At 35.1% G+C, this 18,982-nt stretch overlaps 1 protein-coding gene across 8 annotated transcripts in view; it reads left to right on the forward strand.

Annotated features, from left to right (window-relative positions):
* Window positions 1-18,982, forward strand: part of CDC42BPA (CDC42 binding protein kinase alpha) — a 280,345-nt gene that overhangs the window by 138,022 nt on the left and 123,341 nt on the right. For all 8 annotated transcript variants that reach the window (XM_014591108.1, XM_027775224.1, XM_027775225.1 and 5 more), the window contains exons 10-12: window positions 1,112-1,278; window positions 3,631-3,753; window positions 14,847-14,980. In XM_014591108.1, the coding sequence (XP_014446594.1) occupies window positions 1,112-1,278; window positions 3,631-3,753; window positions 14,847-14,980 (424 nt within the window). The remainder of the gene's footprint in view (window positions 1-1,111; window positions 1,279-3,630; window positions 3,754-14,846; window positions 14,981-18,982) is intronic.

An 18,982-nucleotide genomic window follows, 5' to 3' on the forward strand; every position in this document is an offset into this window, starting at 1 on the left:
TAGGACAAGTAGCTCAGCATCCAACTCTTAGCAGTGGGGCAGAATTAGAAGTGTTCCATAATAATTTCTAGGTGTCAAGCAGCAGAACTTTCAACACATTAATTTTACTATTTTTGCCACTGACTTTTTCTTCACTTTTCCTCCTCGGCCTCCTGCTGGGCACATTTCCTTGCAGCATGGGTTACCCCCGAGGTTTTTTTTTTTTTTTTTTTTTTTTTTTTAATAGGATCTTGGTACTTTGCTCAGGTCAGCCTTGAGCTTGCAATCCTTCTGCCTTTGCTTCAAAAGTTGTTGGAATTGCAGGTACATGACTTTAAGATAAGAGAAAGAACTGCAAATTTGTAAGGTGATAGAAGTGATCAGATGACACAGAAAGGGAAAATGAATGACATAAAACCAGGTGGTGTACTAGAGCAGAGAGAAGGGAATGGAAGGAGTTGGCCAAGTGCTTTTGACTATTGTTACTCAAGTGATCAAATTGTATTAAACTACCAAAAACCTTTTAGCATAATTCATTTTATGTGTTGATATCTTTTAAAAATTCAAAATAAGGGGGCCAGCAAGTGGTGTGGTGGTTAAAGGCACTGGACTCTCTTGTGGCCAACCACAGTTCAAGTCCTGGACCTGGTGGCTTGCTTTCTCACTTTCCCTCGCTCTCTGATCAAATTTAAAAATAATAATAGCAAATAAAGTTAAAAATAATTCTTTAAAAAAATTCAAAATAATTTGAGAGATTTAAGTTTCTATTTTAAAAATACTTTAAAAATTAGTTGACGGCAGGTGGCCTGGTGATTAAGGGCATTGGACTCCCACATGGCTGACCGCAGTTCACGTCTCAGATCTGGAGGCTTGCTTTCTAAACTAACCCCCTTCTGCTCAAATTAAAATAAATAAATAAAGTTAAATAAAATAATTCTTTAAAAAAAAGTAGTTGACAGTGATTTTGCAAAAATTGTTCTTTGCACAATCATTCTATCAATAGATGTCTAACTGTAGCTAGATATTCAAATCAGTATTTTAAATGAACAATTTAAAAAGTTTTTTTCTTTCTTTCTTTTTTTTTTGCCTACAAACTTTGTGTGTGAACCTATACTTTTTTTTTTCCCTTCAGTGTTCTTTCTGACCGGAGCTGTTTAAGAGTTACGGCTGGTCCTACTTCACTGGATCTTGATGTTAATGTTCAGAGGACTCTAGATAATAACTTAGCAACTGAAGCTTACGAAAGAAGAATTAAGCGCCTTGAACAGGAAAAACTTGAGCTGAGTAGAAAGCTTCAAGGTAAATATATTTTAAAGATAACATTTTCCCTTTTTGAAGTAGAATTTACAGTGTTATAAATGGTTTATTAAAAGTGCTTTTATCTTCCAAAGAAATTTTGGGGCTAGCAGATGGCATAGCGGTTATGTCACTGGGTTTCCACATGGCCAACCACGGTTCAAGTCCCAGATCTGGTGGCTTGAAATTCCTACAGAGTGTGTGCATGTGTGCCCAATATCCCAGGAGGAGAATGGAGAAGGGATTGCTGTGTGACCATCCCCTTGGGGGATGGATACTCACTTTCCCTCTCATTGTCTCTGTCTCTCTGGTGAGCACATGTACCTTAATGCAAAAACCTCTAAAAATAAAAATAAATAAATAAATAAATAAAAAGAAAGAAAAGAAATTCTTTTACTAAGTGGTAAGAAACCAAGTTGTAGAAATTTATGCAAAGGGGCCAGCAGGTGGCATGGTGGTTAAGAGCACTGGACTCTCATATAGCTGACTATGGTTCAAGTCCTGGACCTGGTGACTTGCTTTCTTACTTTTTCTCTCTCATTCTGTCCCTCTCTGGTCAAATTAAAATTACTAAATAAATAAATAAAATAATTCTTAAAAAAAAAAAAGAAATTTATATAGAACATAGTATAGTATCATTTATGTAAAATCAGACAATTAAAAGTAAACAACAACAAAATTGCTTTTGTTTCCCATGTGTATATACATATGCAAATGTATGAGAAATATTTCTGAGGAGTGAGGGGAATGGACTACCAGGGAAAAAGGAATCCTTTCACTCCAATATAACACTTCAGTGACTTCCCATATCATGTTTGTTCAATCGTTAGTAATTCTTATTTCTTTTACACTGTTATCCTATCGTAATAGTTCGTGATTTAAAAATGCACATAGATGGGCTAGCCCTATAATGTAGTATTTAAGTGCTGTGCAGAGTCTGCACAGCTCACTGAAGTTTGAATCCCAACTTTGATGGCTTGAAAGGCATGCTTGTGTGGGTCAGAATCCTGATAGGATGGAGAAGGGAGGGAAAAAGAATTGTGGCGAGACCAGGCCTCATTGAGAGGTGCTTTTTTCCTCTTCTTCCTCTCTCTCTCTGTCTCTCTCTCTGTGTGTTTCTCTCTCTCTTTCTCTCTCTCTTTCTCTGTCTCTCTCTCTCTCTCTCTGGTGTGTGCACCTTCTTTCTGTTGTCTCTCCACTGCAGATGCACATAGGTGAAATTTATATGATTCTGACCCAATTCTCAATTCTTTACCTTCAGTGATCTTGTTCACCACCCTGACTTATTTACCTATCCACAGTAGTAAGATATACTTGTTAACTTAGTTTCATACAAATCCTCCATTATTTCTTGCTTATAATTTTCTGTGAAAACTCTCTAGTGTCTTAACTAAAAAGGATAGTTTAATTTCTGCCATAAAATGGGTTTAAAGTTTTCTTTTTTCCCTTATCTTTTGATGATACCTAGGAATAAACTTCAATAGAGTTAATATTTCTTTAATATTATGCATCTTTTTATTAGAGATGGAAGATATGTTGATAATCTCTATTTTAAGTAAATGTTTTTTAACTAAATTGATGAGCCAAAGTCGATTTTTAGCTAAATTGATGAGGCAAAGACATCTGTAAATGGACCTCAACTTTCTTATATATAATTTGGGAGTCTTGCACTTTTATATATTTTATATTAATATGTCTAAACCTTGTTTCATGCACCAGAATCAGCTCTTCATATAGCATCTTACATATGATGTTTTTGAGTTATCACATGGTGGTGCTCTTTGCTAGGACAAAAGGGGCTGAATAGTTGATTCACTGACATTACACTAGCAATATTTAAAACCCCAAATCTTATGTATTAGAAGGTAGACTATTTACTATGTTATTAATATTAATGATGTGCAGTGGAATTTTCATGACTTGATTTTGATATGTTTGTCTACTTTTTTCCTGTGGGTAGATGTTGTGGTCTTTAGGATTATATAATGATTTTAGTATAAAGAGTATTGTTTTTAGTTCTAAAAATTTAAAGTATGTAGTTTTTTTTTTTTTTTTTTTTTTTTTTTGAGAGGTTTATACTATAGGGCGCATGCGCTTGCCAGAGAGACAGAAAGTGAGAAATCACCCCCCAGGGAGGATGGCCACGCTGCGATCCCTTCTCCTCCATTCTCCTCTCAGGATCTTGGGCACGCACGCACACGCGCCGGGCATGAGTTTTTTTAAGCCACTGGGTCCGGGACGCAAACCGCGGTTGACTATGTGGAAGTCCAGCAACATAGCCATTATGCTAACTGCTGGTCCCAAAATATGTAGATACTTTTCATTCTTTACTCTCTCTTTTTTTTTTTTTTTAAGAGTCAACACAGACTGTCCAAGCTCTGCAGTATTCAACTGTTGATGGTCCACTAACAGCAAGCAAAGATTTAGAAATAAAAAACTTAAAAGAAGAAATTGAAAAACTAAGGAAACAAATAACAGGTAAGTTTCTGTGATTCATTATTTAGTTTTGCAGATTTTAAAAAATGGTTCATTTACACACAAAACATCTGTGCAGAACCTGTGGTTTGCGATGTGTATTATGTGCAATAAGGGAATTATGAAAAAGAATGCGAAGCTCACATTTTTATGTATATATCAGCTGTGCTTGCTATTGCAAATATTTAGACTAAGTTCATTAGCAGATTAATTAAATGGGGGGAAAGGCATAGAAAGCAACCATGGATGCCAGAGACAATGTGGGAGAAGAGTGGGACACAGCAGAGGGTGAGGGATAGGGAATCAAGGATGGCAAAAAAAAAAAAAGAAGCAAAATATACAAGACATAAGAAATGGAAAATTATTTGTTGATAACACGTATGTTGATGTGCTTGACTGAGCCAATATACAATGTATTCTGGATGGAAAAAAAAATAAAATTGGTTTAATCAAAAAAAAAAAAAAGCGCACATTTTGGTCTGGGAATCAGATAAACAAATAGTCATCACAATACATGTGACAAGGCTGTGAGGAAAAACAAACAGATGCTCCAGGAGAAAACATCGCAGGAGCACCAAAGAAAACTTCAGTGAACAAGAAAGACTTTTTTGGAAGATGAAGTAGTTCTGAATATTTAGTTGGAATTTGGCAGTTTGTGAGTAGAGGAAAGGGTGTCAGGAGTGAAGAGGGCTGTTACACAGAGAAAATGGAATCATGTGTATACAGATATCAAGACTTGTGAAAATTTATTTATTTGTAACAGAATTCATTTTTTATTGTATTGCTGAGATTTACGAAAATTAAATTTGATGGACCAGCAGGAGGTGTGGTAGTTAAGGTGCTGGATCTCACATGGCTTACTCTGCATTTTGCGTCCCACACCCAATTGCTTGAAAAACATACTGGGCATGTGTGTATGCATGTCCAAAATCCCAAGAAGAGAATAGAAGAGAAGAAATTCTGATGTGGCCCTCTCCCCTGTTTTTTCTCCTTTCCTTTCTCTCTCTCTGTCTCTCTCCAGTGTACGCATGCACCCTATAGCAAACAATATAAAACAAACCCTAAAAAGAAAAAAAAATTAAATTTGACAAATTTTGATATGCCTGTTGTATTCATTCATTCATTTATTCTATCTATTCAACAAATATTTATTGAGTACCTGTGTGTACCATGTATTGTTTTAGGCTTTTGGAATGCAGTACTAAATAAATCTGATAAAAACTCTTACCCCTGCCTCGGTGAAGGGCAGATAACAGACAAAACCCAGTAAATATAAAACTCTGTAAATAGTATGTTAGAAGGTAACAAGTTCATGGGGCCATCAGGTGGTATCATGGTTGTGGGTGCTAGATTCCCACATGGCTGACCGTGCTTCAAGTACTGGACCTGGTGGCTTACTTTTTTGCTTTCCCTTTTTCTCTTTCTGTCTCTGTCTGGTCAAATCAAAAAATAATAATAATGAATGGAATTAAGTAAATGAATAATTCTTTTTTTTCCGGAGAGGCTTTTGCTATAGGGCATGTGTGCTCACCAGAAAAACAGAGAGAGACAAAGAGAGAGGTTTATACTATAGGGCGCATGCGCTTGCCAGAGAGACAGAAAGTGAGAAATCACCCCCCAGGGAGGATGGCCACGCTGCGATCCCTTCTCCTCCATTCTCCTCTCAGGATCTTGGGCACGCACGCACACGCGCCGGGCATGAGTTTTTTTAAGCCACTGGGTCCGGGACGCAAACCGCGGTTGACTATGTGGAAGTCCAGCAACATAGCCATTATGCTAACTGCTGGTCCCAAAATATGTAGATACTTTTCATTCTTTACTCTCTCTTTTTTTTTTTTTTTAAGAGTCAACACAGACTGTCCAAGCTCTGCAGTATTCAACTGTTGATGGTCCACTAACAGCAAGCAAAGATTTAGAAATAAAAAACTTAAAAGAAGAAATTGAAAAACTAAGGAAACAAATAACAGGTAAGTTTCTGTGATTCATTATTTAGTTTTGCAGATTTTAAAAAATGGTTCATTTACACACAAAACATCTGTGCAGAACCTGTGGTTTGCGATGTGTATTATGTGCAATAAGGGAATTATGAAAAAGAATGCGAAGCTCACATTTTTATGTATATATCAGCTGTGCTTGCTATTGCAAATATTTAGACTAAGTTCATTAGCAGATTAATTAAATGGGGGGAAAGGCATAGAAAGCAACCATGGATGCCAGAGACAATGTGGGAGAAGAGTGGGACACAGCAGAGGGGGAGGGATAGGGAATCAAGGATGGCAAAAAAAAAAAAAGAAGCAAAATATACAAGACATAAGAAATGGAAAATTATTTGTTGATAACACGTATGTTGATGTGCTTGACTGAGCCAATATACAATGTATTCTGGATGGAAAAAAAAATAAAATTGGTTTAATCAAAAAAAAAAAAAAGCGCACATTTTGGTCTGGGAATCAGATAAACAAATAGTCATCACAATACATGTGACAAGGCTGTGAGGAAAAACAAACAGATGCTCCAGGAGAAAACATCGCAGGAGCACCAAAGAAAACTTCAGTGAACAAGAAAGACTTTTTTGGAAGATGAAGTAGTTCTGAATATTTAGTTGGAATTTGGCAGTTTGTGAGTAGAGGAAAGGGTGTCAGGAGTGAAGAGGGCTGTTACACAGAGAAAATGGAATCATGTGTATACAGATATCAAGACTTGTGAAAATTTATTTATTTGTAACAGAATTCATTTTTTATTGTATTGCTGAGATTTACGAAAATTAAATTTGATGGACCAGCAGGAGGTGTGGTAGTTAAGGTGCTGGATCTCACATGGCTTACTCTGCATTTTGCGTCCCACACCCAATTGCTTGAAAAACATACTGGGCATGTGTGTATGCATGTCCAAAATCCCAAGAAGAGAATAGAAGAGAAGAAATTCTGATGTGGCCCTCTCCCCTGTTTTTTCTCCTTTCCTTTCTCTCTCTCTGTCTCTCTCCAGTGTACGCATGCACCCTATAGCAAACAATATAAAACAAACCCTAAAAAGAAAAAAAAATTAAATTTGACAAATTTTGATATGCCTGTTGTATTCATTCATTCATTTATTCTATCTATTCAACAAATATTTATTGAGTACCTGTGTGTACCATGTATTGTTTTAGGCTTTTGGAATGCAGTACTAAATAAATCTGATAAAAACTCTTACCCCTGCCTCGGTGAAGGGCAGATAACAGACAAAACCCAGTAAATATAAAACTCTGTAAATAGTATGTTAGAAGGTAACAAGTTCATGGGGCCATCAGGTGGTATCATGGTTGTGGGTGCTAGATTCCCACATGGCTGACCGTGCTTCAAGTACTGGACCTGGTGGCTTACTTTTTTGCTTTCCCTTTTTCTCTTTCTGTCTCTGTCTGGTCAAATCAAAAAATAATAATAATGAATGGAATTAAGTAAATGAATAATTCTTTTTTTTCCGGAGAGGCTTTTGCTATAGGGCATGTGTGCTCACCAGAAAAACAGAGAGAGACAAAGAGACAGAAAGCAAGAAATCGCCCCTTAGGGGAATGGCCACGCCACAGTCTTTTCTCCTCCATTCTCCTCTCAGGATCTTGGGTATGCATGCACATGCGCCCAGCGTGAGTCTAAGCCACCGGGTCTGGGACTTGAACCGCAGTCGACCACATCACATGGGAGTTCAGCAACATAGCCATTATGCCAACTGTTGGTCCCTAACTGAATAATTCTTTGAAAAAGGTAATAAGTTCTTATTTTTGTTTTAAGTATTTATTTAAATAATTCTTTTAGTACATTTGGTCATATACTTAAGGTTGGAATTACTTGATCACTTAGTAATTCAATGCTTAATTATTATTATTTTTTTAATGTTTTTTGCCATAGGGCACATACGCTTGTGTGAGAAAGAGAGAGAGAGTGAGATACATAGAGACAAGGAAAGTGAGAAATCACCCCCTGGGGGGATGTCCACTCTGCAATTCCTTCTCCATTCTCTCAGGATGATTTTGGGCACACACACACTCATGTCCAGTGTCATTTAAACCACTGGGTCTGGGACTCTGAACTGCAGACTGTAGTTCACCTTAACAACTATGCCAACTGCTGGCCCTGCAATGTTTAATTTTTTGAGGAAGCATAAAACTATTTCCCACAATAGATACCCTGTTTTACATTTCCACCAACAATGTAAAAGGATTTTGATTTTTACAAACATTTGTTATTTTATATGCTATTAAAAAAAAAAAATTGTGCCTGGGACCAGCAGTTAGTGTAATGGCTATGTCGTTGGACTCCCATGTAGTCGACCGTGGTTCGAGTCCTGGACTCAGTGGCTTAAACTCACTCCAGGCGCATGTGCGTGCGTGCTCAAGATCCTGAGAGGAGAATGGAGGAGAAGAGATTGCGGCGTGGCCACCCCCCCTGAGGGGGTGATTTCTTGCTTTCTATCTCACTGTCTCTCTGTCTTTCTGGTGAGTGCATGCACCCTATAGCAAAAACCTCTCAAAAATTTTTTTTTGTTCCATCGTAGTCGATAAGTGATGATGTCTCATTGTGGTGCTTCTTTGCATTTCCTTGGTAAACCATAATAATATTTGTTAGCCATTTCCATGGGGTTATTGTTTTTTCTCTGTTCTACCATTCTCTTTCAGTTGGTATATTTAGACCATTTATATTTAATGTATATTACATATCTGCATTTAATGTAATTATATATGTAATTGATAATTCTAATGATTTATATTAGGACCATATCTTTTTTATGTTTTCTTTATGCTCTTTTAATTTTGTGCTTTTTCTTCTTCCTTTAGATTACTTGAACATATTTTAGAATTTTTTTTGTAACTATGTTTTTGAGCATATCTCTTTATAGAGAAGTTTTTAGTGGTTGCTCATTTTACCAATTTAAGCAAAGTATAGAATTCTTTTTAAATTTTTTTTTATTTTTAAAATTTTTAATTTACATTTAGCCACTATACATCGTTACAGTGTACAACACGGTTTTCTCAGCAGGACGACCACATCACATGGGAGTTCAGCAACATAGCCATTATGCCAACTGTTGGTCCCTAACTGAATAATTCTTTGAAAAAGGTAATAAGTTCTTATTTTTGTTTTAAGTATTTATTTAAATAATTCTTTTAGTACATTTGGTCATATACTTAAGGTTGGAATTACTTGATCACTTAGTAATTCAATGCTTAATTATTATTATTTTTTTAATGTTTTTTGCCATAGGGCACATACGCTTGTGTGAGAAAGAGAGAGAGAGTGAGATACATAGAGACAAGGAAAGTGAGAAATCACCCCCTGGGGGGATGTCCACTCTGCAATTCCTTCTCCATTCTCTCAGGATGATTTTGGGCACACACACACTCATGTCCAGTGTCATTTAAACCACTGGGTCTGGGACTCTGAACTGCAGACTGTAGTTCACCTTAACAACTATGCCAACTGCTGGCCCTGCAATGTTTAATTTTTTGAGGAAGCATAAAACTATTTCCCACAATAGATACCCTGTTTTACATTTCCACCAACAATGTAAAAGGATTTTGATTTTTACAAACATTTGTTATTTTATATGCTATTAAAAAAAAAAAATTGTGCCTGGGACCAGCAGTTAGTGTAATGGCTATGTCGTTGGACTCCCATGTAGTCGACCGTGGTTCGAGTCCTGGACTCAGTGGCTTAAACTCACTCCAGGCGCATGTGCGTGCGTGCTCAAGATCCTGAGAGGAGAATGGAGGAGAAGAGATTGCGGCGTGGCCACCCCCCCTGAGGGGGTGATTTCTTGCTTTCTATCTCACTGTCTCTCTGTCTTTCTGGTGAGTGCATGCACCCTATAGCAAAAACCTCTCAAAAATTTTTTTTTGTTCCATCGTAGTCGATAAGTGATGATGTCTCATTGTGGTGCTTCTTTGCATTTCCTTGGTAAACCATAATAATATTTGTTAGCCATTTCCATGGGGTTATTGTTTTTTCTCTGTTCTACCATTCTCTTTCAGTTGGTATATTTAGACCATTTATATTTAATGTATATTACATATCTGCATTTAATGTAATTATATATGTAATTGATAATTCTAATGATTTATATTAGGACCATATCTTTTTTATGTTTTCTTTATGCTCTTTTAATTTTGTGCTTTTTCTTCTTCCTTTAGATTACTTGAACATATTTTAGAATTTTTTTTGTAACTATGTTTTTGAGCATATCTCTTTATAGAGAAGTTTTTAGTGGTTGCTCATTTTACCAATTTAAGCAAAGTATAGAATTCTTTTTAAATTTTTTTTTATTTTTAAAATTTTTAATTTACATTTACTCACTATACATCGTTACAGTGTACAACACGGTTTTCTCAGCAGGTATACAGTGTCAAGTCAGAGACATTAAATGTAATATAAAAATTATGATAATAAATTAAAAAGCAAAGTATAGAATTCTTGTTTCCCTTTACATCTCTTTAGTCTCTCAATTTATTATGTAATTGTCATATTTCCTCTATATGTTTTTAGAAGCACATCAGATAAGGTAATATTGTTTCCCTCAGCTGTGAATGGTAATTTAGAAAACCCACAGCCTATTGTTTAACTCGTATTTTCACATACTGTGCTGTTTCTTCTTACTATGTTTTTCTGTATTGTGCTCTTTCTTTCTCCCTAATATTCCAGAGTTCCTTCCTGTGTGTGTGTATTGCCTTTCTGTTGAGAGAATTTCCTTTATTTTTTAAGTTAAATCTGCTATCAACAATTTTTTCCTCTGTCTTTTTTTCTCCCCTCATGTGAGAATAAATTGATTTTTACTTTTTTTCCCTGAAGGATTTTTTTTTCCTTAGTTTTTGCCATAGGGTATGTGCCCTTGCCAGAGAGATAGTGGGAGGGAAAGTCAGAAATCACCTCTCACGGGGGGATGTCCATGCCACAATTCCTTCTCTTCCATTATTTTTCTAGGATTTTGGACACTCATGCACATGCATCTAGCATGATCTTCAAGCCACCAGATCCGGGACTAGAACTGTGGTTGGCCAAGTTGGAGTCCAGTGCCTTAATAACCACTCCACCTGCTGGACCCCCTAAAGGATGTTTTTGTTGATTGTAGGAAACTGGGTTTACTTTCTTGTTTTTCTTTCTGTGTTTTTGTTTTTTCCTTTAGTACTCCCTGTTTTCTGATGAGAACCTACTGCCATTCTGAGTATCTAAGGTGTTTTTTTCTCTCTGATTTTATGATTTTTTTCTGTTTCATTGACTTTCTAATGTTAATGATAATGACATGTATTGTATTGGCATGGATTTCTTTGTAGCAGAATTCTGTAGGTTTATTGTTTGGGATTTGTTTATTTTCTTGAATCTAAAGGTTAATGTCTCCTGCCAAATTTAGGAAGTTTTTAGAACTTATTTCTTTGAGTACTTTTTTTTTTTTTTTTTGGAGAGGTTTTTGCTATAGGACGCATGCACTCGCCAGACAGAGACAGACAGACATAAAGTAAGAAATCACCCCCCAGGGGGGATGGCCATGCTGCAATCCCTTCTCCTCCATTCTCCTCTCCGGATCTTTGAATACTTTTTCAGATCTGCTTGTTTGTTCTTTCCTTTCTGGGACGCTAATGAAACAAAAGTTAAATAGTTTGTTATTATCCAACAAGTCCCTGAGGTTCTGTTCTTCTTCTTTTTATTTTTTAAAATTTATTTTAATTAATTCCGTGTTTTTTTTTTCTTTTGTTCGTATTGGTTAGTTCCTTTTATTTTCTTTCTTTCTCTTTTTTTTTTAAGAAAGTTTTTTTTTTTTTTTTTTTTTTAAAAAAATTTTTTTTTTTTTTTTTTTTCTTTCTATAGGGGTGTGCATTCGCTGGAGAGACAGAGAGACAGAAAGTGAGAATTCGCCCTCCAGGAGGGATGGCCACACTGCAGTCCCTTCTCTCCCAGTCTGCTCTTGGGATTTTGGGCGTGCACACGTGTACATGCACCTGGTGTGAGTTTTAAGTTGCCAGATCTGGGACTTGAATCCCAGTCTACTGCGTGGAAGTCCAGTGACATAACCATTACACCATCTACTGATCCCAGAATTTGATATTTAAAACACAATCTTCTAGTTAATTGATTTCTTTCTCTGACCCCTTCTGTTTACTGTTGAATCCAACTATTGAGATTTTTATTTTGGTTATGGTATTACTCATTTTTAATTTTCCATTTTATTTTTCTTCCTATCTTTTTCTTCTCTGAGACTTTCTATATCTTTGTCAGACCTTCTATTTGTTCATTTGTTTTGAGTATGTTCATAATTGCTTGTTGGAACATTTTTATTATTGCTGCATTCGTATCTTTGTCAAATAATTCTAACATCTCTGTTATCTTGACATTTTGCATTTATTGATCGTCTTTTCTCACTTATGTTGCAGTTTTACTAGTTCTTGATAGGGTAATTTGACTTGCTAGTCTACCCTTTCCTGGTCCCTTGGCTAGAAAGAATAGGCTTTTTATGGGGGGGGGCTTTTTTTTTTCCCTCCCTACCCATTGTCATTTCTGGAGTGTTATCTTCTTCAACTCTGATTATCGGATTTAAGAACCAAAAAGAAAACCGAGAATTCACCACTGGGTTGTTCCTCAGGTGCCAATGTCCTAGATTTTCTCATATTTTACAATCTTATGTTTGTTTTATGTAGAATCCATTTTACATAATATGTGTTTAAGATTTTTAGTTATATTTAATAGAAAGATTGGGTATCTATTCCATCTTCTCAGAACTAGAAGAACCCAAAGTAACCTTTTAAATGTATCTGTTTGGGACCAGTAGGTGGCATGGAGACTAGGGAGGTAGATTAGATCCTACTTGGCCAAATTCACTCCTTCTGGTTCCACATAATGCTCTTCCAGGTCCTTCACGTGTTTCGGTTTTTTTTTTTTTTCCCCTCTCTCTTTCTCTTCCTCCATTACTTTCCCCTATTCTATTATTTATTCATTTAATTATTTGTTCATTTACATCTGCTATTTGTCTGCTGGGTACATTCTTCTGTATAACACTTCTCGATAGTGACATTTTTGTTTGTTTCTGTATTACCTTTCCTTACCTCACTACTAGACTATGAGCTCCTTGAAAATGGAGACTTAGTTTAATTCATTGATATGTTCCAAATGCCCATATTAGCTGGCTCATAAAATACCCTAAATCGGTATTCATTGATGAATGAATGACCAAATGAAACCACTTCTTCAAAACCTTCCCTGACTATTTTGTGAAGTGTCTCTTTACATTGTGTTTGTACAAGCAGTTCCCAGCACACTTTCCTCCCTTGTGTACAAATAAATGGCTCCTGCAAAGTGTCACTGTAACTTGGAAAATCAGTTATTGTACAACTCCTATTGGTTGAGATTTTCTTACTTATTTTACTTCTACCACTTCCGTAAATTCCGTGCTAGTAAGACCGCTCTTTACTGATAATTTTTCATCAGAGGTGAAATAATGTTGAGAGAAAAGGTGAATCCCCTTTTTGATATTCATACCTTCTCAAGCTCTTTTCTGCTTATTATGTGTTCTGTTCTATTCCATCTCTTAAATACCATTCATTTATCCTTTTCTTTTTTTGAGCATATAATTCTGTGGCATTAAGCACACTCACATTGTCGTACAACCATCACCAACATCCATTTCTACAGTTTTTTTAATATCCCAAATCAAAACTGTATATTCATTACATGGTGGTTAAAGTGCTGGATTCCACATGGCCGAATCCATGGTTTAAGTCCCAGATCTGGCGATTTGAAAAACATGCTGGAGGTGTGTGGGTATGTATGTGTGCATGCATGCCCAAAATCCTCAGAGGAGAATAGAGAAGGGATTGTGACTTGGCCATCCTCCCAGAGGAGGGATTCATTACTTTTCTGCTCGCCATGTCTCTCTCCTGTGAATGTGTGACCTATGACAAAAATCTGGGAAAAAAATTATTTAAGCATATGATAAAAGTAATAATTTTGTTTTGTTTCATAATAACTCTTCTAATAATGTTATACATTATTTAATAACATTACTTTGTAAGTTGCAAGAATTCTTGGCTCTAATCTTGGTTATGGAGCTCATTTAACAATGTAACCTTAGGCAAGTTGTTAAACTTCCTTTATTTAAAAAAAAAAAAGAACCAATTTAGATTAGAGGTTATCAGATATTTACTTTTAGAAATTAGATTTTATTCTTCAAATAACTAGTGATGAAAGTAGGCTAGGTGGTCTGGAACTACCCTATTTGGAAGCAGAACCATCCTATTTTGTTTTTTTAATTGGCCAGAGGGTGCATGTACTTGCCAAGAAAGAGAGAGAAAGGAAGAGTGAGAAAGCACTCACAAGGGGAATGGCCACAATTCTTTTTCTCCTTTCAGGATTTTGGCACACACTCACACTCTGGGTTTTTTAAGCTGTTGGGTCTGGGCCTCAAGCAGCTCAGTTGAAGTGAGATCTGGCCACTTTAATCACCACGCCACCTGCTGGTGCTGTAAAACCATCATAAAATATTTTGATGCTTACCAGTAAAATGCTTTCCAACAGTAGAGAAAAATGTGTATTGGTAGTTTTGTTCATTTTTTATTTATTAAATTTCTTAAATGGTCTGAAAATTTTGTTTTTTGGAAGTATAATATTTTTTTCCTAATAGGTATATAAGACATTTTTGCACATCAGTTTTATATATCTTCACACTGGCGTATGCCATTGATCTTTACAATGCACTGATAATGCATTTAACTTGTCATTAATCATACTACTCCTGGTGACAAAAGACCTAATACCAACAACAAGATACTTGTTTTTTAAAAGTTTTATTTGTTGGGGCCAGCAGATGGTATGATGGTTAATGCACTGGATTCTCACATGGCTGACTGCAGTTCAAATCCAGGACTTGGCTGCCTGCTCTCTCTCTCTCTCTCTCTCTCTTTCTCTCTCTCTCTCTCTCTCTCTCTGGTGAGTGCATGTGTGCCATAGCAAATTAAAATACTACAACTAATACTGATAATAAATAAAATTTAATTAAAAAAATTTAGTTGTTTAAGTCATGATTTCAAGTATTTGCATTTACACAAATAGTAAAAAAGAAGCATTGTTTTTTGTTTTTAGAAATGAGTCACTTGGAACAGCAACTTGAAGAAGCTAATTCTGTGAGGCGAGAACTAGATGATGCTTTTAGACAAATCAAAGCTTATGAAAAACAAATCAAAACATTACAACAAGAAAGGGAAGATCTAAATAAGGTGAGAATATATAGATTGTTAGAGCCTTTTCTGTGTTCTTAATCTTGTGTAATTTTGATCTTCAATCTTCTTGAAGTTTTATAGTTAAGAATCTTTTGTTCTTTTAGAAAGTTTATAATGTAAGTACTTTATTAAAAGTAAATATTTTTGGAAAAGAAACAGCATAAAAATAGAATAGTAGAATCTGTTTAGTGTCTATAGAACAAGTTAAAAATATAGATATATTTTCATTACAACTTGCTGATGTGAACATTCTTAAAAAATAAATTTCTTTAGTGATTATTTTTTAAATGACAGGTTATTGTTCAAAGCAGCATGGATAAACAAGCTGAAGTCATTTTTATAAGAGCTTTACATAACATTTAATTGTATTATAAACATGAGCAAAATTTATTGATAGCTAAGACTCTGTAACAAAGCTCGATAGAATAAATAGTATTCAGGCACTAGAGAAAAACATTTGAACAGCATGCTGTTAACCAGTAATGCTTTCAGTAACAAACAAAAAAAAATGTTTAGATTGATACTAGCCAACCAAATAGGAAATCAGTAATCTATTGCGTAGTAAAAATTGTATTCAGTGATATAATATGTAATGCAATAATAATACAAAATAAAATCCTTTTGGAGAAGAATTTTAAGTCCTGCTGTCAGTAAAGCAATGGTGGAAATTAAAAATAAAACAAGTCACCTTTTGCTGATAAAGTTTATTAAAAAGACTGAGAAAGCTCTTAGTAGAGATTAAATTGAATTTGATCACTGCATTTTTAGTTTCTTTTTGCTTAATGTAGTTTCAAACAATATTTTTTCTAGATCCATTTAAGTTCATGGACAATTTAATAATATTTGACGTTTATTGAGTTGTCAGAAAAGTCATGACATGTTTTTTCTATGCAAAAATGCTTCATGACTTTCCTGACAACTCAAATTAAGCATTGACGTTGTTTCAATACTATAGTAATTTTAGTGTTTTACTGTTTTGTATTTATTGGTAGGATTATGCAACCAAATTTAATTAACATACTAAGAATGAAACCGATATGTAGATTTACAGTATCTTCTTAATTTTTAATATTAAAAATCCTTTTCATAAATTTTGAGGAAAGGATAGTGCTGAAAAGAAACAAATTATACTAATACAGGATTTTAAGTAATTTGCTTAATACCCTACAGGGGAAAGAAAAGCATTTCCTTCATTCTTTATCCTTTCCATCCCTTGTTAACCTTTTGATTTTTTGGTAATAGCCATTCTAATAGGCTAGCCAGTCTAACATGCATGAGGTGGTTTCTCTTTGTGCTCTTAGTTTTAATTTCTCTGATGATCAGTGATGTTGAGCATCTTTTCATATAACTATTAACCATTTATATGTCTTTCTTGGAAAAATGTCTATTCAGATCTTTTACCCATTTAAAAAATATCAGATTGCTAAATATTCTGTATTTTACGATAATGCTATATAGTTTTCCAAGTCTATTAATTTCCCTTCTGATAGTAGTGTATAGAAGTTTCTGTGTACAACAGTATTTCAAGTTACCATAATTACCATTATTGGTGACTCTAAATTGAGAATTAAGGTCTAAAATGAGGTTTTATTTTGTTCTTAATTTGTGTTTACCTAATTACTAATGAGGTCTAGTAACTTTACATAAGTCTATTTAATACTACAATTCTTTAGTGAAATGCTGCTTAGTATCGTTGGTTGATTTTTCTGTTGGTCTGTTTATCTTTTTCTCATTAGTTTGTAATAATTGTTGAAGATTTCTCAACATACTATTTTGTTAGTTATGTATATAAATATTATCTCATAGTTAGTGGACAGCCTTTACTTTGTGGGATCTTCTTCTTCTTTTTTTTTTTTTTTTCCTTTTCCCCAGTTGTCAGAGGATGTCTGCCTTTTTAGGGACAGGAGTGAGAAAGAACTCCCCCAGTGAAGTGTGACCTCTCTGCTCTCTTTTCTTCCCCATTTCTTCATCTTGTCAGAATTTTGGGTATGCACACAAATGTACCTGATGGGTTTTTCGAGTTACTGTACTGGGAATTGAACCACGGTGGGCCATGTGGGATCCAGCTACCTTAACCATTAGTCTAATGAGACTGTCCCTATGGAATCTTTTGAGTAAATTTCTTGGGATTAGTATAGTCAATTTTATCAGTATTTTTATGGGTAGTATACTTGCTGACATATATAAGAAGTCTGAAGTAAAAAAAGAAAAATTCTCCTAAATTTTTATCTAGAAATTTTTTATTTGATCTTTTATGTATAAGTCTTCAGAAATTATTTTTTGTATAGCACGTGAGGTAAGTATCCCATTTTACTTGTTTGTCCATGGCTTACCACTTGTTCATTTATTGAATAGATCCCCCTTTTCCAAATGATGCACAATGACACCTATGATCTGTAGTATGATTCTATATTCCTTAAAAACAGTGATGGAATTTGGGCTAAAATTTTATGGACTATAGATTGGGAGAGTTGACATCATCATGATGTTGAGTGTTTCAATTTTTTAGCCACATTCATTAATGTTATTTTGAATGAGGTGGGCCCTAGAGCCTAATTGGTTAAGGGAGCTGGATCCCATATGACTGACTAGTTGGAATCTCAGTCCTCGTGGCTTGAAAAACATGGCAGGTGTATGTGCATGTGTGCCCCAAATCTGGGCAGGATGGTGAAATGAAGGAAAAGAAATTGCAGAGTTCTGTTTCTAAGAGCTGGCTGGTTAAAACCCAACACATTAAGTAATGTATATTATAAACAACGAATCCTGAAAAAAAAAATCCAAGTGTTTATATTATATATGACCGCTTCTTCTTTCCTGTCACTTCCCTGTAATTTCTGAGAGTCTCCTTGGAAACTTGAAGAGAGGGATTTGGGTTTTCCTTTAGTCCTTTGGAATGTAAATAAATTGCTTCAGTGGAAAGGTAAGCTCTGGGTCTTCCTCTGCACAAAGAGGCAGTCTTCATGGTTCAGGCTTCTGTCCTCTATCTCAGAAGCCAGCACCCTTTTGAAATGTAAACACATACCTATAGGTACATTTCTTTTAAGTATTTTTACTGTCTAGTGTTAAGTTACTTTTCAAGATTTGCATTTGGCTCCTCTCAAGTTTCAGTAAAAATTTAACTATGCAAAACCACAAAAATTATTTCTCTGCAACCCATAGTTTATCCATAAATGTGATATCTCTCCATATATTTAAAGTCTTTTCAGATGTTCTTTCGTAAAATTACATACAGGCCAGCAGGTGCCCTGGTGGTTAAGGGCACGGGACTTCCACATGGCAGACCACGGTTTGAGTCCCAGGACCTAGTGGCTTGGTCTCTCCCTTTCCCTTTCTCTCTCTCTCTCTCTATCCGTTTCTGGTCAAATTAAAATAAATAAAGTCAAATAAAATAATTCTTTTAAAAAGTTGCATATGAGTCTTGTTTTAACTTTCCTTAAATGTTTTACTCTCTGTAACTTTTCCAATTTTAAGTGACTGTTTAAGATTTATGTTTTCTTACTAATTTGTTCTAGCAACATTACTAAACTCTTACTAATTATAATAGGATATATTTGAGATTCTTTGAGGTTTTCTGTGAATAATGTCAATTGTTTTTCTTCCTGTTATAGTTTTATGATTTTTCTTTCTTCCTTTGTCTTACTGCATTAGCTGTGATCTCTGGTACAATGTTGAATAAAAGTGTTGATGGCAGGCATCCCTGCCTTGTTTCTGATTTTAAAGAAAATGCCTCTACTTTTTCACTGCTAATAATCTTTGCATTAAATTTTTAGTAAATACTTTTGATCAGGTTAAGGAAGTTATCTCCTATTTATATTTTGATAATTATTTCTTATCAAGAATGGGTATCGAATTTATTAAATGTGCTCTTCTGAAGTCTGTGCATATTGTCAACCTGAAAAAGAAGGCTCAGGCACAGTGAGTGACTCGAAAAGTTTATTTGAGCCTCCTTCTGAGGTCAGCACCCAGGTGTCACATTTTAGTTGCCTAGAAAGTGCTCAC

The sequence above is a fragment of the Tupaia chinensis genome, unplaced genomic scaffold (genome assembly GCF_000334495.1).
Source record: "Tupaia chinensis unplaced genomic scaffold, TupChi_1.0 Scaffold000532_1, whole genome shotgun sequence".
NCBI lineage: Eukaryota > Metazoa > Chordata > Mammalia > Scandentia > Tupaiidae > Tupaia > Tupaia belangeri.